The sequence below is a fragment of the Coniophora puteana genome, assembly GCF_000271625.1.
Source record: "Coniophora puteana RWD-64-598 SS2 unplaced genomic scaffold CONPUscaffold_16, whole genome shotgun sequence".
NCBI classification, from domain to species: Eukaryota; Fungi; Basidiomycota; class Agaricomycetes; order Boletales; family Coniophoraceae; genus Coniophora; species Coniophora puteana.
The window spans coordinates 106,637-131,634 of record NW_006913068.1 but is presented as its reverse complement, the minus strand read 5'-3'; the positions used below and the strand labels follow the sequence as shown (position 1 = coordinate 131,634).

The 24,998-nt window shown below is 50.1% G+C and overlaps 7 protein-coding genes across 7 annotated transcripts; 5 read left to right on the top strand and 2 right to left on the bottom strand.

Moving 5' to 3' along the window:
* Positions 1-1,076: 1,076 nt before the first annotated feature.
* Positions 1,077-3,580, top strand: CONPUDRAFT_77128 (uncharacterized protein; the record flags this gene model as incomplete). Its single annotated transcript, XM_007775972.1, has 6 exons — positions 1,077-1,849; positions 2,052-2,078; positions 2,313-2,318; positions 2,362-2,382; positions 2,498-2,622; positions 2,859-3,580. 6 exons carry the CDS (start codon positions 1,077-1,079, stop codon positions 3,578-3,580), a joined length of 1,674 nt encoding a protein of 557 aa, XP_007774162.1.
* Positions 3,581-5,837: 2,257 nt separating this feature from the next.
* Positions 5,838-6,520, top strand: CONPUDRAFT_158896 (uncharacterized protein; the record flags this gene model as incomplete). The annotated part of the gene is made up of 2 exons (XM_007775971.1): positions 5,838-6,033; positions 6,087-6,520. 2 exons carry the CDS (start codon positions 5,838-5,840, stop codon positions 6,518-6,520), a joined length of 630 nt encoding a protein of 209 aa, XP_007774161.1.
* Positions 6,521-6,947: 427 nt separating this feature from the next.
* Positions 6,948-8,521, top strand: CONPUDRAFT_169297 (uncharacterized protein). The gene is made up of 2 exons (XM_007775970.1): positions 6,948-7,442; positions 7,500-8,521. Exons 1-2 carry the CDS (start codon positions 7,325-7,327, stop codon positions 8,429-8,431), a joined length of 1,050 nt encoding a protein of 349 aa, XP_007774160.1. The 5' UTR covers positions 6,948-7,324; the 3' UTR covers positions 8,432-8,521.
* Positions 8,522-9,453: 932 nt separating this feature from the next.
* CONPUDRAFT_158894 (alpha beta-hydrolase) lies at positions 9,454-10,408 on the bottom strand (the record flags this gene model as incomplete). The annotated part of the gene is made up of 3 exons (XM_007775969.1): positions 9,454-9,768; positions 9,827-10,227; positions 10,282-10,408. The coding sequence occupies 3 exons, from the start codon at positions 10,406-10,408 to the stop codon at positions 9,454-9,456; spliced, it is 843 nt and encodes a 280-aa protein (XP_007774159.1).
* A 2,372-nt stretch (positions 10,409-12,780) lies between these two features.
* CONPUDRAFT_169296 (alpha beta-hydrolase) lies at positions 12,781-14,156 on the bottom strand. Its single transcript, XM_007775968.1, has 3 exons — positions 13,767-14,156; positions 13,307-13,707; positions 12,781-13,248 (listed from the first exon to the last, which is right to left on the bottom strand). Exons 1-3 carry the CDS (start codon positions 13,888-13,890, stop codon positions 12,931-12,933), a joined length of 843 nt encoding a protein of 280 aa, XP_007774158.1. The 5' UTR covers positions 13,891-14,156; the 3' UTR covers positions 12,781-12,930.
* Positions 14,157-16,441: 2,285 nt separating this feature from the next.
* CONPUDRAFT_169295 (alpha beta-hydrolase) lies at positions 16,442-18,107 on the top strand. Its single transcript, XM_007775967.1, has 3 exons — positions 16,442-16,936; positions 17,052-17,446; positions 17,530-18,107. Exons 1-3 carry the CDS (start codon positions 16,807-16,809, stop codon positions 17,788-17,790), a joined length of 786 nt encoding a protein of 261 aa, XP_007774157.1. The 5' UTR covers positions 16,442-16,806; the 3' UTR covers positions 17,791-18,107.
* Positions 18,108-19,144: 1,037 nt separating this feature from the next.
* Positions 19,145-21,704, top strand: CONPUDRAFT_65951 (uncharacterized protein; the record flags this gene model as incomplete). The annotated part of the gene is made up of 2 exons (XM_007775929.1): positions 19,145-19,637; positions 19,687-21,704. 2 exons carry the CDS (start codon positions 19,145-19,147, stop codon positions 21,702-21,704), a joined length of 2,511 nt encoding a protein of 836 aa, XP_007774119.1.
* Positions 21,705-24,998: the final 3,294 nt, after the last annotated feature.

The following is a 24,998-nucleotide window of genomic DNA, read 5'->3' as shown; positions in this document are numbered from 1 at the left end:
TTACCCCTGAACTTGCTTCATGACCGAGCTGTTATACTACTATTTCATGTCGGTAGCCACAAATACTCCAATTTTTACCGCCACAAGTTGCGCAATCAAACGAACTTCAGTTTAATTCATTATTTTACTTTGATGTCGTGCCTGGTGCATCAGAGATGTCTCCTTGTGAACTCTTTTCATGTAACACCGGTTTTGTCGTTGACCTGTCTTGATGTTCCTACAGATCTTTAACATTTCATATCCGACAGATCGCGAACAGAAGCTTGTCTTTTGTCTAGGTCACGCCTGTTTCCTCTCGTACCTACATGACACAATATATCCTATCAAAGTACTATCTTATTGAGGCGATGTTTATATCGTTTTGAGCACATTTCACTCCTTCATTGGGCCTTGGTAGATTCTTCCCGGAGATAGCAAGCCGTCAGGTCCATGGCTTCAGGCGGAATTCATCTTGATGGGAAGGCCAGTTGTCTCTGGCCGCTTTCACATCGGTAACATGATGATCTGGCATCCCCAACAAATATAGGCGAGGCGAACTTCCCAGCTTCATTCTAGGGCTACTTACCATCTTTAGCATTCTCTGCAGTACTGCTCTGCACAAACCGCAAATGAGGATACAGCCATACCGATGTCAGTCAGAATGGACTTTGGCGCGTCTACATGTATTAACTAGTACCTCGCGGTGCCGCTTGGCTACCATCTGTTAATAATAATTCGTCCACTGATGATGGCTGAGCATCTGATGGTTGGCAATCCGTGTGATATATTCCCTGCAATTTCTGTCTCCTGTGAGTGGTTTAAATCACATGTCCCTTGTTAAATATCCTCACCATATAGTATCGTCTATGCTGCTCACCTTTTTAGTCCATTCCTGCTATATTTCCATCTAGCTAGGAGGTACTAGCGTCCACTCATTTGTTCACGTCCTCCACACTTGTGGGCGTATCTATTGCCAAGATCAAAGTCCTTCATACAGGTACTCTTCTATCGCGAAGATAGCATACGCGTATGTTATTTTCTTCTCAGATATTGAACGAGGCTGTTCTCATCCTATCTCTTTCACTAAAACATTAGAAATGGGTGGCATTCCCGGAATCTTATCTGTTGTAGGCGCTGTTGTGAATAGCGCCATTTCCGACGCAGCTCAATTTAGTTGTGAAGTTATTGGCTCATGTCCTACGCCGAATGATCAACCTTCATCTTCGTCCACATCGGCCATACTTGGAACCACGGATGCATCGGTTTCGAGATTTGCTACACCCAAACCCAGCCCGGCCTTCGGAGCGTCGCCTTCGACGGTGGCACCGTACCCTTCAGAAGAACTTCCGCCTCAACCGAGTCCCACTTCCACCGCTACACCTACTCAGACTTCTTCAACTATTTCACTGGCAACTGTATCTTCAGATATCTTCACCGTTACCATTTCTGAGTCGGCACAGTCTGTGGGCTTAGGAAGAACACCTTCATTGGACAAAACCCCCGCATCCACACCCACCATTCCTTCAACGCGCAGTTCTTCTCACAGTAACAATGTCGGGGCCATTGTTGGCGGGATATTAGGCGCAGTGATCTTTCTCATGATTGCCACAGTATGCTATATCCTTCTCACACGCAGACGAAGACGACGTCCCCAGTCTCCATCAGCAAACTTCCGGTCAGAGTGGTTACAGATTGAAGACCGTCTCCCCTGTAGCCTCAAGTATGAATCAGCAACTTCAAAGGAAGATGAAGGATACGGGTTTTCTGTATTTCCCAGACTCTTTGCTCGCTCGAAGCGGTCTGCTGGACCCTCGGCCCAGCTAGTAGCGTCTACCGCGGAGCCACCACCGGCTTACCAGCCTTCGGATAGGTCGATTTACTGTGGCAGTGGCACTTTGAGTGGGGTTTAGTACTAGTAACATACAAACCTTACACATGTGTGTCGTTGAAAATTGAGACACGCCCGAACCTCCATTATCGTTTTTAGCAGCTAGTTGTCAGCTAATTTGTTAGAAATGACTGGTCGATGTTTTTATTCCTACCGAACGCTGGATCTTCTACTTTCGTATTAGTGGTATAGAGAACGAAACCGATAAATGGTACTCACACCGTGACGGTATCCGATAGTAGTGCAGCCCTTCTCGCATTCACGTATCTCGAACCGTTTCCAAGTCAACTATTGGATTATAGCTTAGGTACTGCAGTAAAGTCGTGAACCAAACTGGCTTACATCTTTGTTCAATACGATGCCATTCATCGCTTTGAACCGAATCAATGAAGCATCAAACTCACATGCATATATATTTCTTCTCATGAAATTCTCCGCTTCATAGCCCCTGGTACGTCTCGTTTATATCATGATGCTGATGTGAACCCTGATAGCTCTCAGGATGAGTTGATTTGGTGAGATATCATATACCCACTGGTACCTTGTCTTCATTATACCGGCTTGACCATTGTTCCGGATATGCTAAGCCATTACTCGTAGTGTCATGGGTATATCACGTACATAACACAGTACTCCTCTGAATTTGATCGACTGGTCCCATTCTCCCTTCTTCATCTACGTCTTTGACTCAAGCACTCAGAATCCGCACCCTAGCTGGTGCAGTCCTGCTTGTACCACGCAGTGTTCGTCATTAAGTGAGTGCTTTGCGAGTATGCAATCCAGCGGTGTTGTGGTAACACGAGTTTCTCTGCAAGCCTCAAGTCTGTCATTACTCTATATATAATGGACGCCCATAATAAACCTTTCAACTCTTTTTCCTGGGCCGCTTCACAGTGTATCGCACATAATGGACACCCACCCCCCGTCCCCGTCCACAAGTCCTGGCATTGGACGATGGTTACATATGCTCCTAGTTGCTCATGGCTCACAGGCACGCATACTCCCTCGCCTTCAGAGTCTGAGAACGTCCCAACTTCAGATTCTCTGCCATCTCCAACAGTAGACTTGTCAGCTCAGCCATACCCCGCAGACACCGTTTCCTCTTCCAGCACTTCACTTCCATCCCACTGTCCCACATGCACTCTCTCTAATTCCCCGGCGCCTTCGAACACTGCGCCTGTTACACCAGTTCAGACCACTGTTTTCTTGGTGACCACTATTTTATCCACGGGGTCTCTGAAGGATGGCTACCGTTTCACGTCCGTGGTTGCTTCCTCGGACATTGTCATCAGTACAGTCTACATGTCCGGATCTAAGACGTCCACAGCCATTCCACGTACTTCTGAAACATCGCATGTCGGGGCGGTGGTCGGTGGGGCTTTGGGAGCTATCATTATAGTCATGGTTTTTGTGGTCTTTCTTTTGTGGCGCAGACGTCGAAAGCAAGCTGCTTCTTCGACTGTCGACATGGCTGTGAGACCGAAGAGTGTCTTCGGATCTGACATGGATCAAAAACGTCCGCTTCCAACTGGCGAAGACGGCGGCTACGGGTTCTCGATCCTCTCCAAATGGTTCTCTACTTCTGCTGCTCACCTCCCCCCTCATTCAACTCTCAGGGCTCACGAAGGTCCTTCCACTTTAACCTTCATTTCTTGCGACGAGCCGTTGCCCCCGTACCGGCCTCCCCGAAGCGACTCAACACAACAGGCGTAGATCCATGAAAAGCTGACGCAGCCTTTTCTCTCGAATACAGCATCTTCCCAGTAACCCAATTTCGCCATTCATTTTAGTTACCGTGTCCATGCGTCTCACATACATCTATTTATGTGTTTAAACCTATACATGTCTTCTGGTCGGATTCTCGGACCTCATTGCGAGTTAGCTGCTCTATATATACGCTCGTTTCTGTAATACCGGCCCACTGTGAAAACGGAAACAGTCGAATTTCGACCGCCCTTTCACCCTGTTTTTGTGGGAAATTAGACCATGATAGTGGTTTAATTCACCAGGTGCTGGCGTTTATCGACCCGTTTCTGGGTGAATTTGTACGGGTGAAAATCGACTGAATCATGCAATATTCACCCGGTTCTAAAACTCAGACGAAACTGTTGTTTTTCGACCATTACTCGGGTGAACTTGCTGGGCGTTATTCTACCACATCATGGGCATAAAACCCTACTAGATGGGGTGAAATTCACCACGCACACCATGAAAATGAATACAAAATAATAGCAATCCGTTTTATTGTCACACTAGCTAATACAGGAACGCGGACGTAGGTACCGATATAGTGAGAGGGCAAGAGAAAGGCAGAAAGAACTCACATATCAGTCAATTGTGGACGCCTCTCACTGGCGGGATGGAGACACGGGCGTGTAACGCTTGAGCGTGCTGCTCCTCATGCTGCTCTGCGAGGTTTGGGTGTATCGCTTGCGGCTGTGGATGTTATGCTGGACGATTTAGAGGTAGCACAAGATGCTAGAGTTCAAATCGTTAGCAGGACAACGTGAGATGAGATATTTAGGCTTACCACGGAGTGCGCGGAGCTCATTCTCGTGCTTGTCATTGGCCAAGGTCCTATTGTAACTGTTAGCTTCCAAGCCGGACCACACGGGATTCCTGTACGTGCGGAAGGTCAGTATATGAGTACCCTAGCAGCGGGCGAAGACGTGTAGAGCGACGGGACTTACGAAGTAGACAAACTGGGAGCAATTCTGGGCAAGAATGGCGAGTCCGGAGGACATTGTGGTGGAGGGCAAGTGAGGTTTATAGACAAGCGATGGGGTTGGGTTGCGCAGCTATATACCTTATCAAAACATATCCCATTGAGTCCACTACCGCCCGTGCTGCGCCCAAGGTGCACCACCCAGTGACAAATCAAACCAACTACGTGGGGCGCATTAGTCATGTATCCCGTTATGCTAAAATATGCTAAGGAAGTCATACCACTAAGTCAAAACTGGGTTCACGTCGAATGGAAGGCGAAGGCGAGTGTTGTATATAGTACTCGCGAGATCGCCATGCAGGAGGGTGAGGGCGATGGATGGCGCGGGCGGTATTTCAACCAGAATGGGGGTGATTTTCGCCCATTGATGACGACATGATCGAGCATGGAAACGCACCTAGGTATTTTCACCCGGATACTGGGTGAAAGAAGATTCGACTCTCATTCACCCATTTCCCGTTTTCACCCCCATTCCGGGTGAATGTGCTTTTTCATCTTGGCGGGTGGGTGAATTTCCCCTGTTTCCCTTTTCACAGTGACCCATTCATACCCAAGCCTGTCATTTTCGGGATGTAGATGCGTAACTCGACCCACTGTGCTTGAATTGTTATATTCAGAGTCGAATGCTTCCTTACCTCTCCAGTGTACAGTGTCTTGGGTATAACATGAACATATCTCTCACGGAAACATGTTTTTAAGAGGTCGCTTGCGCTGGTAGTCTGGGCTCAAGCGCTGAAAATCCCAATGAGCGCTGATCGATCAACAGAAGTCTCTTTCAATTGGCTACCTCGGGCGCTGTTGTCACACAGGCGCCCGAGGCGAACTTCTTCTAGAGCCTCGAGGTGTAAGCATGCATCCTTGTGCGCTTGTGATGCTCATGTGCCATTCTCACCTCAGCGCTAGAACGCTCTGGAATCAGAAGCCCAAAGCTCCGGGGGCACCGGTCGTATATATTTACTTCGCGATGCACCATGTTATGGTCCACTTTGCCTTCCTCCCTCTCTTAGCTTTCGTGCCCTGAGGTTTATTACTCCTTTATCACAGACATTTACTGGAATCTGAGGCGCTTTTTTAGACATTGTTTCATGTCAAATACGAGAACACGTACTTCCAGGACCAGTATGTGTCTCCATCTATCACTGCTGTCACAAAACGGTCCAAACATCATTGTTTTACAGCAGCTGCCTATACCGGACGACACGCTGAAGTCGAGTTGTGCCACTACTGCGCCTTTGAGAGAGTTGGATGGCTCAACCTTGGTTCGATATCGACAACGTCATCGATCCCATAGGGGAAATCTATTCATCAGCGCCTCTAACGATAACATCTCCGCCGGCGCCATCCATCCAAAACCGTGAAGAAAGTCCTTGGGAGCCTGCACCTTCGGCCCTGCTGACCCATTTGCCATCGTCTTCGGTTACAGGCGCTGCCCGTATGTTTGGTAAGAGTACTTTTGGCTCTGTCGAACGTGATCGAGCTCAGCCACTTCATCAGCGGAGCGGCAAGCCGATATCGATGTTGACAAGCATACCTCGACACCAACCGCCATCATCGTGGGAGCGATAGTTGGCACATTGTGCGTTCTCGTCGTCGCAATCGGGCTCATTTGGGTCTACTTGAAACGAAGAAGGAACATGGCCTCATCGAATCGACACCGCTCCCTTGATCTTCTCGACACCCCTGCTGACAAGAACGCGTCAAAGAACAGATTCTCGTTGTTCTTGGGCCGCGATCGGCCGATATTGTCGTCAGAAAGTTCGGCTCTACAACTTGTCCCACCGGCCGCAGGCGAGCCTATGTTCAAGGAAGACGGAGTGGACGAGAGCAAGAAGCCGATGATACCTTTATATCATGGGAGTGGTCAGCAACTCTTCGTCTCTTGGGATAGTGACCGTGGCTCTGTGAGCGAGTTGAGCGTGCACGCATGAGGTGAGATTTACTGCTTCAAAGACGTACTGGATAGACCTACTACCTTACATTACCATCTTCTTATACATACTCGCAGCCAGTGTACCACTATAATCTTTCGCCTTCTTTAGATTGCCGCCTGGTGGTAATTCATGTGACATCGCGTGCAGTGCTTCCTATTCTGGTTTTGCTTTCCTATGGCCCCGGCGGCGAGTATTCTTTCCTTGGGGACATAAAAGGTGGAGATTGAACGAGGATCGCAAAGGCTATGTCTAGCCTCGCGGGCGTCATGCGACAACAGGAGGAAAGTGATGGATGTGGTTGAGATGCTGGTGCGACGCGTCGCCATCCAATCGCATCGCCACAGCACTGTTAATTCACACGGTTCAAGCGTAGCCACCGGCGTGTCGCGGCTCTGCACCGCACCCACTACTTACACCAGTGAATCGCGACTCCTGCTCTTTTTCTCATACTCAGAACGACTGAGTTTTATCTGGTCGTATGATTTATCATGCCCATTATGTCTCGATCCCGGTCCCCCTATGCACACCTTCTCCTCGCCGCGGTTGGCTTCCTTATCAACCTGGTCTCTGCCTAAACATGGTCGGTTTCAGCGGGAAGCATCAAGATCAGGTGCAGTGTCCCCAGATATGATGTGATTCGACTTTCATCTCTCACCTTAGCTGCTGGTATCCAATGTCTCCTGTGGTCTATATCACTTTCGAGCGGATGGGCGTGTCTCTCAGATGCGCGTTCTTAACGCCTAACCTCTCACGGATATACCGTTCCTTCCCTCTTTCATATTGGCTAACTGAAGTTTCTTCATGTTATCCTCCCCTTCGTCTCAAAACTTGCGCCGTCATTCGGCTCTCCTAGCCAAGTTGGACTTGAGCAACAGTAGCCCTCTGTCGTCAGCGACATCCGTACTCGGTGAGACTTCCCGTGCGTTACCATCCTTGGCCATTCTTTCTACTTGCATCATCATCTCACAATCGATAGTAATCATCCGTGACGGCTTTAAGCTTGATGACTTTCAAGACTCTGGTAGTTCCACCGCACCCACCGTTGTTTCATCTTGGTTACCTTCGTCCTTTTCGACATCAACTACAGTCCTTACTGAAAGTTCAGCGACTACTAGCGGCGTGCCGGACACATCCACACAGTCTACTATCCCATTCTCATTACCCCCCACCACATCGTCCACGTTATATAGCCCGGTCTTTAGCACCTCCACCCCTGCGAGTACTGAGCCAGGCTCGACTGGCCCTATTGGCCCTCCAAGTTTCCAACCGAGCTCGGAATCTGAATCATCGTCGCCGTCATTATCACCATCTCCCTCTAGCACGTCTCCCAGTGTGGGGTCTACTCCTTTCCCGTCATCTTCATCCCTTCCTCTTAGTCCCTCAACGATCCTCTCGTTTCCCGTCCCCGGGCCGAGCGTGGTTGCTGATGAAACTGCGCCTCAACCTCCGCCAACTACGTACCCAAACTTACCTCAAAGTCCAATCTCGCCTTCACCACCTTCCTCCTCCGCGCACAGCTCATCCAGAGCCTCCAATACACCTATCATAGTTGCCTCCGTCTCGATACCGGTTCTTGTTCTTTGTATCGCGCTGCTCTGGTGGCGCCGACGTCGCGCTCGGGAACGTGACGTCATTTCTTCATCTACATCACCAAGCCAGAGCACTCTCGTGCGCTCTCAGAGCTCGGGCGGGAAGAGCGTGGGCTCGTCCTTCATTCAATATGACGACTCTGTGTATTACGAAACCGACTTTAATGCTCGTCGTACACCCGATAGCTTCTGGGGCGCGCCGCCGTTACCGCCTGGGACCGTTATGGACAATGCATCGGAATACAGTTTCGCTGCGAGCGGTGCAAGCTGTGATAGCCAGTCGGGTATCAGCTATAGCAGTGAGCGCCCTTTATTGTGATGAAACATGGACGCACGTACCCCGATATGTTACGAGCTATTTCTATTCAGGTGTTTTCGCACAGAAGTTGTGTTGTTAGACTGTAGTGCCACAGCTATTCTTAAATCGTGTCGATGGAAGCATTGCATTCATCTTCCCATGATGGGGCACAGGAACAACGTTCACCCGCGTACGAAAAGGTCTCCGACCGGCGAGCATCTCGAGCTTTGCCAAGTATTTATGGGTCCTCCTATCCCGAGCCTGATCTTCAAGTTGCGGGTACCTGATGGCTGGTGGTTGCGGCAAAGCTTGTTGATCTTGTGACCTGATAACCTGGATCTGGTACTCACGAACCAAATTTCGCCGCAACGGCAAAAGTTCACAAGGAGAGAATCGCTACATAACGTCATCAACAGCTTGTGGCAAGGGGAGTAAATCGTGAAACCTTGTTTATCTTTCTTCCACAACCCGCCACTCGCTAAGGGTGATAACAACGGATCTGAAGGAGTTAGGTTGGCGCTTACGTTCCCTTTTCACACGTTTGTCGCGTTCTAGAAATATGCACAACATGGACAGACATTTCAAGCTTGCTATAACGTCCGTCCGGGTCGGGCTCCCCCTGAAATTGATCGCCGTTCGCGTAGAAACGTTTAGGGTCGTCAAAGCACTGAAGAGTTCCCATCATCCTGGTTATGGAGACAGACATAGCTGTGAGCATTCAGGAAGACATGTGCCATTACATGCGGCTCGTACTCCAGAAGTATCCACATCATGGACTCCGGAAGTATACGGCCCGCTTTCGATAAGAATTATACACTACCTATGAAAACAATGCAACAGCTGGACGTCCCCAAACTTTACCTAGATATAATCATACTCTCGAGAAGTTATCATCAGATATCTAGCTGACATGTGGTACTTAAACTAAAGACACTTCAAATATTACGCAGTAGGTACGGTATGAAAGAACAAGAAACTTGAGAAGCAACGATCCATTGTAGCAAGGTTTTGGAACGATGATAATGAGTTTCTGGTTTGTACATCTAAGGGGAAGCGCACGTCAAGTCCTTTTGATTGGTAACATTAGATACCTTGTCTATTACGACCCGTTCATCAAGTTTCTCTCTCGTAGCTAGAGACAGAGGGGTAAGAGCGACATCAACGATGGCCTTTGGATGCTCGAGTGGGATCCAGTGTGATACGCCCTTCACTGACATTGCCGTAACGTGCGCGAACTCAGCTGATTGTCCGCTGTAGTAAACGGCACCGTTGTCGAGATCGCCGGCGAGTATCGTCAGCCTGACGTTTTCTGGTGGCGCCTGCTTGAGAAGATGCTTGAAATTCCAGGGGCAATGTTGCTGTGTGCAAATGATGTTAGCATTTGGCAAGCATAAAACATTAATGTGGATGACTAACGTCGAACAATGCATCAACTAAATCAGGATCGCAGAGCTCGTCGCCAAATGCTTTCCACGCAGCATCGCTGATCTTCCACGTCGGGAACATCTTCGTATACGCCTCAGTTCCCGGCGGCTCTCTGACTGCAGTCGTGAATAACACTCTATAGAAGTTCAATTGCTCCGACGTGAGGTCTAAAGGCGGATCAACGATGACAACATGCACAGCTCGTGACTCTGCAGAGATATGGTGGATGAGTCCGAGCGTAATGAGCCCGCCGAGCGAATGTCCAATGATAAGGTCCGGACATGCATGGGAGACGTATGGTATGAGGGCTTTAACAAGTGCGTCAAATGAATACTCCGAAGCGCGTGGGCCAATACCATGCCCAGGGAGCTCGGGTGCCACCACGTAATAGCCTATCAGCAAGGTTGTGTGAGGGTTGATGCTGACGGGGGAAGAGTAGAACACACCTTGCTCGACAAGAAGTTGTGCAACATGGCACCAAATCTGTGAGGTGCAAGTAAATCCATGCACCAGCAGCGCGCGTTTCGGTGCGTCAGGGTTTCCCCAGACTGAGCACGGGGAGAGTGTGTTCATTGTTAGATAGAATGGTCGGGGAGATAAATGACCGAGTGCACGAGCGATACAGCTGTAGGCAGCGAGATTTTATAGAGTGCGGGAAAGGGGTTGTCGGAAATGAACAGCAGATAGAGAACACAATAGTTATTGCAAGATACGGTGTGGCATGCACGATCCCTCTTATACGAAAGATTAAATCATGTATGAAAGGTTACTCGTTCAGGGAACAATTGCGGTAATCTGCGGGATCTCGTCTGTGCATCGCACAGCAAAGTCAAAAAGCGGAGAATGGCCGCGATGTATAGTATATCAGGGAGATCTAGTGGCAGAAGCACCTCATGTTGTGAGGTAGCGCCACCGCTCTCCTTGATGCGACATACATTTGCAATATCACCAATGGTCGGGTCCGTGTTGTAAAATGAGTTACACCGAGAAAGTCGCTCTGGCTGGAGAAGGTTATAGTGAGGAAGCTCCGCGAGGCGTAGACCGATATAGACCGTGACTCAGATTAGAAACGCCTCCAGAACTAAGGCCTCGGATAGAATCAGGTTAATAGACTGTATACAGCACGGTTATCAGGAAGACTGCTTCTAGCAAAGAGGTCAGCTATGACTCAAGCGAACGGAGCTGTTTGAGGACTCGGGCTCAGCGCGCCGCAGAAAACTCGCAGTGACTCACTATAACCTAGACTGAATGCGCCTTTCTTCCTGCTGGGTGGACGGCTACTGAACAATGAGCCGCTGTCATAACCAGGCCGCATTACGTTGATGACAGATAGCAAAGGTAATATAACAGCGGGTCTCACCGAATGACAAAGTGGAAGGGCTACGGGTGCTAAAATGATTGCGAGCGCCACGGAAGAAGATTGAGGAAGGGGCTGGATGCGATATCATCGCCAATCGCGGTGCTTTAGCAAAGCTGCCATCATATTTTGTAAGAACCACAGAATACCATCAGTAGCAGTCACTATTTCAATCGATATTGCTGGAGTAGCTCACGGAGACTAAAGGCTATAGGCGTCTTTAGATTCTTGATAGTTACAGCTGGTCAATGCCAGCTGCTCCGCGTCCGGCAACTAGATAAAGCCGAGATCTCGATGAATTCCGTCGGGAAGCTGTCGCTGGAAAGCTGGTAGAATGAGATTCAGCGTCCCGCGAAGCTCCATGTGCTCATTTAAGAGAGAATAAACGTGGGCGGAAAATGCGGTACGTAGATTGTCTGAAGTGCCATAGTCCGAGATTTCTTCTACTAACTTTGAATGGAATAGATATGCTGTGGGTGGCGCATCACGGATAAACTTGAAGCTTAGATTCTCAAGCGGAATCCATTGAGTACTTGGAGAGGCGTTTGGCCGATGTCAAATAACGTTCCGCCTAAGACCAATGCAGAAGAAAGGAGATGCCAACCACGGACATGATTATGAAATTGAGTAGCACATGCTTCGAGGGGAATGCCTGTTGTATAAAGCGCATGTCAGCCACAGGGTCTGTTTGTCTGATATGGGATGACGTTCCAGAAGTTTTTAGCATCCGTCTTACATATATGACTTACACCAGTCATAATTATGCCCCAGCATATGTTTGGATGCTATTTGCTTAATCAGAGAGATTCAGAGAAATAGGGTACGCTAGTAAATAATTCATAACATGCATAATGAACTTGATGGGCACACCTGCGATAATGTCGGTAGGTACCCACATTAAGGTTAAACGTCAACAGAATGTTGAATGTGTACATCGACCTAAACTCGGGGTTTGTTCTAGTATTAATTGGAAAATGGTGGAAATACGATCTCCGTCTGAGACATACATGTTCCGAGAGATGAGATGCAGTTACCTCCAGGCTGCTCACTGGTAGGCTCGAGTTTACGGTGGTCACACGCTGGCTAAACTCTGGATGGGTAATCTTCCTGCATGCTATTGACATGAGACGTGTCCACAGTAGTAGGAAGCACTGATGCAGTGGTGCTTGATAGTATATGGCAGCTGGTGTGGCTGCTACGTTGGAGAATCTGGCCTCGCTCTTGGGATGAACGTCGGCCACATCGAGAAGAGGAGCAAAGGCGCCGGTGCGCTTGGTCGTATTTGGCTGCCGAAGTACCGCCACCCTCGCCACGCGAGCGTCTACTAGTCTGGGCTACATTCTCTCCCACACACTCAAGCACCTAACTTATTCATTTTTTCCTGACCCATCACTCGTCTCGTTTGTATCATCTTTCTAGCTATGTATAGTCACGAGCTGTACAAGCCGCTCGAGGTTGAAGTCCCTCATATTCGGTAAAAGCACCAAAGGTGTATATTGGTGGGTGGATGGATCAAGTCTGCAGTCAGATGGAGATAATCAAACGGGATTCATAATTCATTTCATGAAAGTTGATATTAATTGAACGAGAGATATAACGCTTTATAGTCGAAATACAAACATATAAGAACGCACAAAATTAGCAGGATGTCGCTGTGTAAAGCTACGATAAGTGCGAGAAAGAATCAACAAAGATAATACTAGCCTCTGAATCTCCCAGGCGTACGCAATCCAGGACTCTAAGAAAGAACGCCAACCGACACTGAAACTTCCAACTCGGTAGGAGCCCGCGGCTCCTCAACGATCGTGAGCTGAACGTCTGACTCGCCCTCGTACGTTACACCAGCAAGAGCGACGTCGACGATCGCTTTGGGGTCTTCCAGAGGCACCCAATGCGAAGCGCCCTTCACCATCATAGGGATGACATGATCAAACTCGCTCGTCAGCCCGCTATGGTACACTCCACCACAGCTGAGGTCACCACCGAGCATCGTAAGCCGGACGTGGTCGTGTGGCGCCTGTTCAAGCACATGTTTGAATGTCCAAGGGAAGTGTTGCTGATAAGTCGCTCAGTCGGTAAATTATAACGGGAAGATGTCATTAAGATTAGCTCACGTTGAAGAGCGCATCGACACAAGCCGGATCGCATAGCTCATCTGCAAACGACTTCCACGCAGCATCGCTCAGCTGCCACCTCGGGAACATCTTCGCGTACGCATCCGCTCCCTGGGGCTCACGCACAGCACCCGTGAAGATGACCCTATACATGTTATATTGCTCTGTCGTCAGATGCACCGGCGGGTCGACGATAACAGCGTGCACAGGCTGCGACTCCTCGGGGATGTACTGGATGAGCCCAAGGGTGACGAGGCCGCCGAGGGAGTGACCAATAATAAGGTCGGGCGAGACGGGCGAGACGTAGGGCACAAGGGCCTTGACGAGGGCGTCAAAGGAGTACTCCGATGCACGCGGGGCGATGCCGTGGCCGAGGAGATCGGGTGCCACGACGTAGTAGCCTGTGGATGGGATCAGATGGGGTTGATGGTGGACTGGAGAGAAAGATAGGAGACCTTACCTTGGTCAACCAGGAGGTGGGCGACGTGACACCAGATTTGAGAGGAGCAAGTGATGCCATGGACCAGCAGGGCACGCTTGGGAGCGTCGGGGTTTCCCCAAACAGAGCAAGGAGAAGGGCTCATGTTGGAATATCGAACAAAAGGTGAAGATGAAGTTGTTTAGAGTACAAAAGGTTAGACCGCGAACTTGCGCTGGACCAAGAGAAGATGCAGTTGGAAAGAGAAGTCTACGAAGATCGCCGCGTAGAATGTAAGTAAAAGTGAATGATAAAGACTCAGACTGGGGGCGCAAGCCTCCCTTTTATACAGGTTTGGGACCGCAGTGCTCACCAGAGCCAGCAAGCTTTCCGAGCAGAGCGGCTGCGGGAGCCTGTGGCGTCGTTGTGGTGAATTGGGCTGACCAGGCTCGAGACCCAAAGGAGGCCAATCAGCGAAGATGAAAGTGATCAGGATCAGAGCCGAGAACATACGATCACGGGCCGCACGTCATACGGCGATGGTCGATAACGAAATGCTGTTCGTTGATAGACATATGCTACATTGTGGGCACAGCGCGCGCACCCCGTAACTTTGCAATACGTGTTGTGACGTCGAATGGCTTAACGACAAGCCATCGAACATAGTAGAGCCACCAGTATTACACGAGGAACAGGTGGTTTCAGGATATAACGAGGGCATGCCGAGGAGTGGCGGGAGATATGCGCCAAGTTTAGACCATAGCCTAGATAACGAACGCATGCGCTGTTCCGAGGAAAGCGGAAGTGTAGAGAGCGGTGGGAACCGAAAAGACCGGGGACATAACGTCCGTCTCGCAGTGCATGCAGGTTCATCGGAGCGTTATAGCACTGGAATAAGTATAATGTCAGAAGAAGCTGTCTTTTCCGGCTGGAAGTCAATGCCTTTAAGTCATTGCGCGCGCTAATAAACGCGAACCATTCATACCAGGGTCGTGTCTGCAGTGTACTCGAGAAGTACCAGACTTGCTCATCCTAGTGGATGTCAGCCTTCTGACGCGCCAAACCGATGCGAGCGGGTCAGCAATCTATCTGAGACTGTCTGGCTATGCTCGAATCTTAGCCAAATATTCTTGCCATTGCCAAGACGACACTCACTTTCAGAGACCCTCAGTTGGTGGTCGAAATCAACCCTTTACGTGTCTTGGGCCTAGGTAGTGCCCCTGAACGGTGACGTATGGTTGAAGAACTCCGGTTTCTAGTGTTATTAATTCTAGATCTCTTGCAGCGGGCTCCCTGTAAATAAAAGCAACAAAATAATCTCAGGGGCTAAGACCCTTCAAATCAAACCTACGAGAAAGGACATAGAACGTCAGCCCTCGACGCCCGTAACAATTGTTTTTGGGCACGAAGATACAAGATATTTTTCATAACGAGACCTCAATGCTGTGATGAAATAATGAAGACTCTGCTTGGATGCGATCAATACTCACAGCCTTGTACCGGGGGAATACGCGTATTTTAGCAGTTGGGCAGAGCTCCGTCGCACCCGAGAGTAATTATAGCACTGTCTCTTCTCCGACAACCAAGGAGAATGTAAAGGTGCGCGCATGAGCGTTACCAGGGGACAGGGCTACTCAGAGATCAAAATTTCAGCAACTGTGAATCTCGAATGACGAACCGAGATTACAAACTAGTGGAGGATTGCGTGCTGTAGTTGTGCAATATCCCTAGTGATGCTTGCGAGACTCTCACGGTTGTATAGTCTTCTCCTAACGTCCATCTTCCACACTTTACAGAGAGCTTTCAGATGATGATTCCGACAAAGAGGTAGCCACGTCCATCGACCAGCTGGTGAGTCGGTTTGAGCAAACGGAGATAAAGACCACGATGGCCGCGCCAGAGTCAATTTCGACTCCGAATCAAATGTTGCCTCGGCAAACATAGTAACCGACTCAGCCGAAGCAGGCTGGGAGTTTTGTCCTGTGTACTTTCCGAACGTTTTCCAGGTGCCATATACATGTCCTGCTCAAGCGACCTCTGTGTTCAGTGCGCCTGACGGCGCAACAGTCCTCGGCCATGCAATCGTGCGTCGGCCTGATTCGCCACCGGCGCCACCGGCCGATGTCAGCGGCAAATCCCGGAGATGAGCTCCGATGCAGGTTGACCCAGAGCGCGTCAACGCTTGCGCGGTGTGCTTCAACCGCGACGAGTAACCTCCGCATCCAACTCGCCTTCCATATTACCCGTGCGGTACCGGTGCCAAGCGACCGTTTTTTGAAGACTTAGAGAGTTTTGGACCTTTGAGGAGCATACCCCATCCGCGGGTCTTGATTTGATCAAGGAAGATCTCGCTGTCAGTGAGTACCATATCCGTTCCCCCCTCGCTCGTCTTACGTCGAGATGGCATCTGTCATCTTGCCGAGGTGTTCTATCATCTTCTTCTGCCGTTTACCATATTCCGAGCACACGACCATCGGCTCGGGAGAAGAAGTCCACATCGCATACACGGCCGCCATATCCTTCCGAAACGTCCGTTTTTGACCTTCAGCTTACGCTCGTTTTTTCATGAAGGAGAATCCCCTGTTGCCCGCCAGTGCTTCTTAGACCTTGTGAGCGCGTTCGCGTCTGAGATAACCCGACGGTTCGCCCCTACCTGCGTGTCTGCGGCCCATCGATCTCCCCTGCAACACGCCGGCATTCTAGACTTGACCCCCCTCGGCTTTCGGAATCTTGACCACACCGGTAGAATCCTGTTCCTACCAGACCTTCAAGCTTCAAGCTTCAGGCAGCGCTGCTCCTCGTAGCACATACGCGTCATCGCAGGTCTTGCTGCTTGAGGCGTTTCGCCTGCTTTAATCCGCGTTGTTTTTAAGTGCCCGTTACATCTCCAAGAATATCCTCTCACTCGAATCATCCCCTTCCTTCACGGAAAGTTGCTTGCGACATTTATTTCACCTAGACAGATTCGAGTCGTTTGCGGAGAGATCATCGCGCATATACACGTACTCGCATACACCGACGCACACGGTTACACTCGAGCCTTGCTGTTCGCACCAGGAGTAGCATCGCTTACTGTATCGCCATGGACATCAATACCACGATATGGGTTCCCGCTTCATCGGAGAAAAGAGAGAAGAAGGCACTTCTCCTTCACGAGCTCACGTGCAGTGCGCAAAGTTGGCACGCGATCGCGCGCGAACTCGTCCAGCGTGGTATGCCTTCTCTTCTCGCCTTAACGTTGTGCAACTGGGAGTCTTTTACCGCCTCCGATTCTCCTCGCCTTTTTCCAAAATTTCTTTGCACACGCTGATTGCGGGGTTCTCTCAGATTACACAGTTCTCGCACCAGACCTTCCAGGTCACGGTCTTGGACCCCGCCTCGACTATTATGCGATATCAGAGATCGAGCGCGTCGTACGGCATCATCTCACGTTCGACCTTACGCTTGTGATTGGTCATGGCTTCGGTGCCCTTGTCTTGCTCGCACTCATCCCCGCACTTATCTCGCACCCACGCCCGCCACTGATCGTTCTGATCGACCCGCCACTCACGCTCGACAAGACTGCGATAGCCGCTTACAAGACCATGCTTGGCGTTCCCGGAGAAGCGACGTATCCAAAAAATTACGAGGATGCGTGGCCCAGCTGGAAGCGGGAAGACAAGCTCGCGAAAGCGTATGGTGAGATGAGCTGTGATCCTGAAATGATCCGCCAGCTATTCTCTGTGAGCCATATTCCTTCGATTAGAACCTCGTTTAGTGATTGTTTCTCACTACTGCTACGTTGCATGTGTGTGACCTCATTCAGAAATCCAATTGGTCGTTCTCGTACCTCCTCTCCATCGTCCCACGGAATGTCCGACTCCGCATTATCCACGGTGACCCCGCTCTCGGTTCCTTGTTTGGACCCACCGACTACGCATATACACAGTTGGCTGGTAAGAGCGCGTGTCACACCTCACACTGGATCGTGCAAGAGGACCCCGATGCAATCATCGACGCCGTCATGAACCTCGAGCACACTGGCTGTCGGGGACCATCATCCCCAGAGCCGGTCGCATCGCTCTAACCCAGGGCCCTCTTTGCCTCGCGCTTGGGCTGGACGGCGCTGGGAGCAAAGGAGGGGTCAGGGGTTAATAGGGGCCTCCGAAAAAACCGGACATGTGCTGTGCGCAACGGAAGAACCCGACAGGCGCGACCGAGCCTGCCCGAACATATGGGGATGGGCAACCACAGCTAGCTGGAGCATGTGGGAAAAGTGTCTCGCTTACCCGATTAGGGGCATTCGCGGTGAGACTGCTTCGACAACATTGAGTAGGCAGCATTCAAAAATCAACTCATTCTCCAAGCGTGAAGCTACAAAGCCAGGGATGGTACAGATCGAAAGGTAAATAAGATGTACATAGTTTGTTAGTATGCAACGCCTTGCGTGTTTAACACGAATGAGATACATGAAAAACATTTGATTTTGATGGCCATTCCTCATCCAAAAGCTGGTGCACAGACGCGTGAAACTAACAAAATGAGAATTGGAATATTATAACACTACCTATGAGGTCAGAATCATTGGTAATTGCACAGAAAATGTGTAGTTGATCCATCGAGGAGGACGCGACAGAACGCGTTTTGGTGGCTGTGTAGACGCGTCCCATCTGCATCTGGTGCGCGAAAAGACATCAAAAATAAACGAAAATTGGTCGTTTTGCACGCACCGTGTATCAGACCCACTCAAGATCACACACTAAACGTGTAAGAGCGTTTACTCACCTCCGGAGACACCTTCTGACACGAGGATTATAGTCAATATCACCAGGTAAGCAGCCAAAATGCGTCAAAATGCGTCAAAAACATCTAATTTGCAGTGTAGTACCCGGTACCCGGTGCCCAGCATGCCTAGGAAGGGGATACAGCGTTCAAAAGCCCAGCTAGAAAGTGCAAAGCTTGGGCCGAAGGCGCGTTGGGGGAGCAAAACACAACAGTCAAAGGAAAACTTACAACCCCAAAGATATACACGAGCAGCTGAGAGAACAGCCCTTGTCGATCTCCAGGGGGCTGAATGTGAGCTCAAAGGGACGAAAGAGAAGCTCTCTGAGTCCAGAGCTGAGCTCAAGAGCACTCGGACACAGCTCCATGGGACAGAAACACAATGCAGTGTTCAACAAGAAGCACTGGAGCATTCAAGCATGCTGCATCAGTTGTCCTTGGAAGAGATTGACCGGAGGGCTACAGTTATTGACGAGCTCGAGGAGAAACTCCAGGAAACAAATGGGGGTCTCACATACACACAGAATGAGCTCGAGAAAGCGAAGCAGAAGGTCAACACTTACCAGCAACAACTCCGGATGGCCAAACAGGCTGCAAAGCGTTCGAAAACAGCACAGAATAAGGTCACAGCTTACATGAGACTGCTGGAGGGTGATATCATGCCACAAATCAAGCGTGAGGCTTCGATTCAGCTCGCACAAGAGCAGAGCAGGTACAAGCAGGAGGCCAAAACACTACGAGAAGAACTAATACAGGGTCAGCGCGAAAGCAATCAGCTGAGGAAGCAGCTCACGGATTCACGGAAGAAGACACGCCAGCTCCAGATGCAAGCTCTCAGGGCGGCACGGGCTCTCACCAAGGCCACTGTTACTCACCGTGTTGAGGCAGCGGCACGGGGTGCAACTGTACAGCGCATTCTTGGCCAGAAAGGCTCGCGTGCTGTTTATTCCCCAGAGTTTCGATCTATGGTCCGTACACTTGCAGTTGCAGGATGCGCGCAAGATAGAATCGGCCGGATTATGCAGAAGCTCTATAGGAATGTTGGAGTTAACATTTCGAAGGCAGTTAGTCGACGTACTGTTGCTCGCATTATCCTGGAGGGTGGCATTGCTTCACAGCTGCAAGTTGCGACAGAAATGAAGAATGCGACAGGTATGCATCAACTGCTAAAGTAGATGGCTTTATGCTAATGTTATTTTAGCCATCACCATCAGTTCAGATGATACAGGTCACCGTCACATCAATTATAGCTCGAAACATGCTGTGATTACCACAGTGAATGAGCATGGCCACTATGAACATCTTGTTCGTCTGCTCGGGGTTGATTCGACATTAGACCATTCAAGCGCAACTCAAGCAAAGGACTGGGAGGCAAAGATACACACCTTTGCATCCGTCTACAATGAATTCCATGACAACCTGAACACTGAGGATATTGGGGATAGCGGGACCTTTGATGTCATTCAGTTCACATCAAAGCTTCTTGGGATGAACGGGGATCATGCAGCTGATCAGAAGGCAACGTTCCGATTTATCCAGGACTGGAAAGAAAGGAACTGCTACCTTGGCCTTGGTTATGAACTTCTCAACACCGGCACTTATTCCCGCAATGACTGTAGATATACAAGTGCTTTGCAAGAGGCGGAGGCAAAGATGCTGCAAGATTCGGGTGGTTCTGAGGGATGGGACTCACTGCTGCCTGTTGATCGGGCTCTGCGACAGGCAGAGATGCTCCACACGTTAGCGATGACATTTGGGAAGCTTCATTTTGGAAGTCTCTCACCGGAGGATCAGCGTACTCGCCTGCTCCTTGTTCGAGCAGGTTGCTGCATGCACAAAGACCTGAACTGTGTCAAAGCTGGCAACACGTCTATGATGGCTTACTGGGACAAAAATAATGTTGCAGGTCCAGTAATACTACCAAACCGGGACAATGAAGCGACACTTCAAGATGTAGACCCAGGATCAGAGCTCACCAATGCGCAGACTCGTGCAATGGATATGACAACTCGGGGTGGAGTCAAGGCTACAAGTTTAGCCGGGGCAATATTCAATCACAAAGACGATAAGAAGGGGCTACAGGATACACACCTCCACTTCATGGAGAAGGTCAAAGGCCCTGGACAGCCTGTTTCTTTTCCCGACACCAGCAATACCCGATATCAATCCCACTGCCTTGCAGCAACGGAGCTGTTAGAATGGACCCCAGATTATATCCGCCTCCTTGAAAACGTGCGCGACAGGAAAGAGAAACCAACCTTCTCGCATATAGAATTGAATCTCTATCGTGCTCTTCATGACCCACCAACGCTCAGCGAACTTGCTGTTCTTGCTCTCTATGGCAGTGCCATTACCATCCCATACATGCGAGCAGTTCGAGGGCCAGGAACTAAAAATGTCAACATCCTGGATCTAGGACCATTTCACGAACGCCTCAAGGAGCACCTCAGGTCTCTCATTGATAACCCAAAGCTACTTACTACAGCTGGGAATCATGAGTGTGCCACTTTTGATGGAAGGGAGTGGCATAACAGGCATGCCATCGAGGAAATCCACAATATGGGAGACAGCCTGCCGTACCTTCAAGATCTTGTTGTAGCCTTTCTAAAAGGTGCATTAGATGGATGGGAACGCTTCACATCAGAGTTCCGGATGGATGGCCCTATTGCACAGATGTCAGAACAGGAACGAAATCTTGCCTACATGCCATCAACTAATGACGATAATGAGGGCTCCTTGGGATCATTCCGTCAGTTCAAGATAAGAAATCCGCGAACATCTTTGCACCAAATCAATGCTTTGGCAACATATAAGAAGAATGGTACCGAGGAATTCATGAGCAAGCTAACACGGGAGCAACATGCATTGCTTCTGAAGAAGGCACGACTGTTAGATGCTGCAGGGCTCGAGAAGAAACGAAAAGAATCACTTGTCAGCCATGGAGAGAGGATTGCCGAGGAGAAACGGAATGCTCGCACTGCGAAAAAACGGGAAGAATTGAAGCGGGACCAGCACCTTGACTCGATCACTGTGGTTCGAGAGGATGCTGCCATTGAATCACTGACTGTTCCGCAATTAAAGGAGCAGCTTGATTGGCACCGGCGTCTTGACAAAGGTATCCCGAGCAACTATAGCCTGGGACGAAAGGGTCGGCTGGCTGCTGCAGTCAAGAAAGCTGTCGGGGCGATCCAAACTCGCGATGCTGATCAAGAAGGCTGATCACGATAAGACAGGGGCAGCACTGCAAATTGGAAAGACAGGACTATAATTTGATACGTTCTCATCTTTAGCTACTCTAATACAGCTAAACGATGTTATATGGCTCAAACGTATCGGTTCTTGTACTCTCCTGCAGCCATTTCGGTGTACTTTAACGATTAAAGCCCTGAGACGAGCGGTGGATAGGATCGTCTCAGCGGAGTTTGAATTCTCGCAGGGGAGTATTCGTGGGAGTCGTCACACGCGCTGACGCGCGTGTGCCCACCCCCAGAACATATCCGCGCCTCCGGTCCGAGGCGACCACATCACGTGCCGTGGGTGCCCCAGAAAATCTTTGATGACATTTGCGGCGATTAGACGAAGGAGAGCATCGAGCGAAACAAGCACGGCACGCACACGGCCCGTTTGGTCCGCCGCCATGCCACTTACAGGAGCTTACAGGGCGGCCATCTGCGGTACACATCGCACACAAGGCGCCTGGTGTCTGGACAACCATGTGGGGTGTGGGGCGGGCGGGTCTTGTTGAGCTGAGAAAGAGGTTTTTCTACACCTTTTTAGGTTCTGTCTGGATCGCGATAATGCAAAGCGTGCCTTGTTTTATGTAACTTGGGTGATTGGGTTGTTGAGAACATTTGAGAACGGGGTGAGAAGCATCGAAGCTAGCTGGGAAATGGGATGTTGAAGAGCCTCGGTACGCCGAGATGAAGATGAAAATACGGTGCGATGACACCGAATTCGACGGACGAGATGCCAGTGGCAAGCTCGGTTGCGCGTGAGGACAATAACAGCTGACAGTCGGATCGACATCGGAAAGTGTCAGGCTCTGTCCGGCTCGGTGCTCACAACACGCCGTATGTGGTGGGTCACTTGTGTGCTAATACGTACTTGCACATGATACTGTTCGGCGAGCTCGCTGGTTCATTACTGCGACGTTATTCTGGATAGAACGTTGAGAAGAACGGGTGGAGCGCGTTTCATGCCATACATTCATATCACTAAACAAGCGCATACAGTCAATCAGCCAACACGACATAGGCGCATCGCGGACGTACAAAGTTCGCCGACGTTTTTCCCCGACCCTCGCCGAAGCACTGTCAAGATAAGTAAGGTAGACCCACCTGCGACACGCGCATGCTGCATGGCACCAGGAGCTATTCAATTGCGCTCTCGTCCCTTGACATTCCTGTCCATTTTCTTAGCTTCTTGAACGCGTGTTATACTCCAACGAGGCCGAGACGAGTAACTGGCCATTCGACTCACGATCGATCGAGTTTAACATTAACTTTTAACTGACAGAAGACATGTAGAAATGATCATGATCGTGGAAGCTCGTGGAAGTCGTCCACCCGCTCGGCCGGAGGCTTCTTCTTTGCAATTTAGTATGTACACGTGGATGCATCTCGCCGCGTCGCGTTGCTCAGTGTTTATAACATTTCACTTCCTCAATGGAATAATGTTGCTTTTCACAGTTTTTATTGGCTCAAGAAGAACGAGCTTGGCGGATCACTGAGTGCGTTACAAGTCTTCTACTACTTTTGACGAAGCTGTCTACTATTCGAACAAGTCCGCATCTTAGCTTCGAAACAAGCACCTACTTCCCAAGAAGGCGAGTCTTGTGGTGTGTTTTCAGACTCGAACAGTGCGTCCATCTCGTAATTATCGGGGCCTGCTCAGTCACCCCTGGATGAAAGATTTTGTGCTCAGGAGCGGAGTGCAGCACATGATACACGCCGTGAATGTCAGTATTGAGCGTACGGAAGACCTGTCCGAAGGGCCGTATGTGTATTTCATTAACATGCCACCGTCGACGCTCGTGTCGCGACCCTCGCCAGACGAGTGATTGAACGTTGTACGCTTTGCACTGCTTTGTGAACGTTCAGAGGGTGTCAGTGGGTGACAGTAGGTGCGAGCTTCTCGCATCGAATATGCCTGATAACGTGTGCCCCTGCAAAGGATGCTAGTACATCGAATGTCACAAACAGTTTAAGTCGCAGGGGCGTATCCGAGCAGCCTGTCATTTCAAAGACCACTAACGGTAAGTATATTAACTCATATCACTGCACATAGCCACAGTCGCATCTTGCACAACCTGGAGGGTTTCATCCACAGAATGCTCCAATGTCGCGCCAAGTCTCTTGGAGCCTAGATCGATCGTCTCGGTGAACACAATATTGACCGATGCAGTACCTGTCAAACTTTGGGACAAGTTGAAAGCGTCAAAAGAATCCGTCTTCGTGAGCCCAGGTGAGGGAGGTCCATAAACCTCCCCCGCTGGGGTAAATGTGTTTCCTTCCTTGCTTTCGTGCGCTGTTGCTCCGGGGACGCACGGTCAGTCCCCGCTCCGTTCGGGCGGATAATTGGCCCCAAGGTCACGGCGGAATCCCCAGGACGACGCGAGAAGCTGGCAAGGAGGCACTTGTGTACGGCACCTGTACGGCGGGCGGGAGAAGTTTGTGAAAGAGTATGAAGGGAGATTGGGTGGACGACGGAAAGCGAAGATCAAGGCATATGGAAGAATTGGGATCGGTTGCAAGAGGAAAAGCGGGAAGTGATCGTTTCCGGGTATGTGTCTCGGGTGTTTGCTCTGCCGTGGAAGATGACATCGATGATCAGCAGAAGGCGAGAATATCGAGTGCACGGACCGTTGCAGTCTCGAGCGGAGGTTGACAGGCGATGGCGGCGGGCGCGTTCAGGGGTAACGTCATCGATACCGAGGGGCGGTAAAGTATGGTACAGTATACAGGCGTCAGAAGGATGTGCTAGTGGCTGGCGAGAATAGAACGTGAGGAGGTTTAGAGTTGAGATCCCCATCTTGTTCCCACAGGACGGAAAGCGGACGAGTGCAGTGCGGACTGAGGGTCCGGGAGTTGCACGGGCCACGGGAGACGGGAGACGGGTTGGCGGCAATTGAAATATCCAACGTGAGCGAACCCCGAGTACTAACCGTCACGCCTGCTTGGCGTATTCCCCTTTTCAGTGCCTGTCACGCATGTCGCCCGTCCCCCCGCTTCGGTGCTTATACACATCTCGCGCTAATAATTGACCTATTGGCTCCAGTCAGACGGTCCTCGTCCGTCCTGCGGCTAACCGCACGGATTTATAGTCTGACCCTTTCTCTCTCCCCCTCCTCATATCTCAAGATCTCAATCTCAATCTCGCCTTTGAGCACGTGTCCAACATCACAGTAATATAAGCCACTTTCGACAGCGACACTTGCTCTGTTCTCGACTTCCTGACTCCCTCGCCATCGCTTCACCCCACACTCAGAGCCAGCTCAAAGCCATCGCGCTCCCT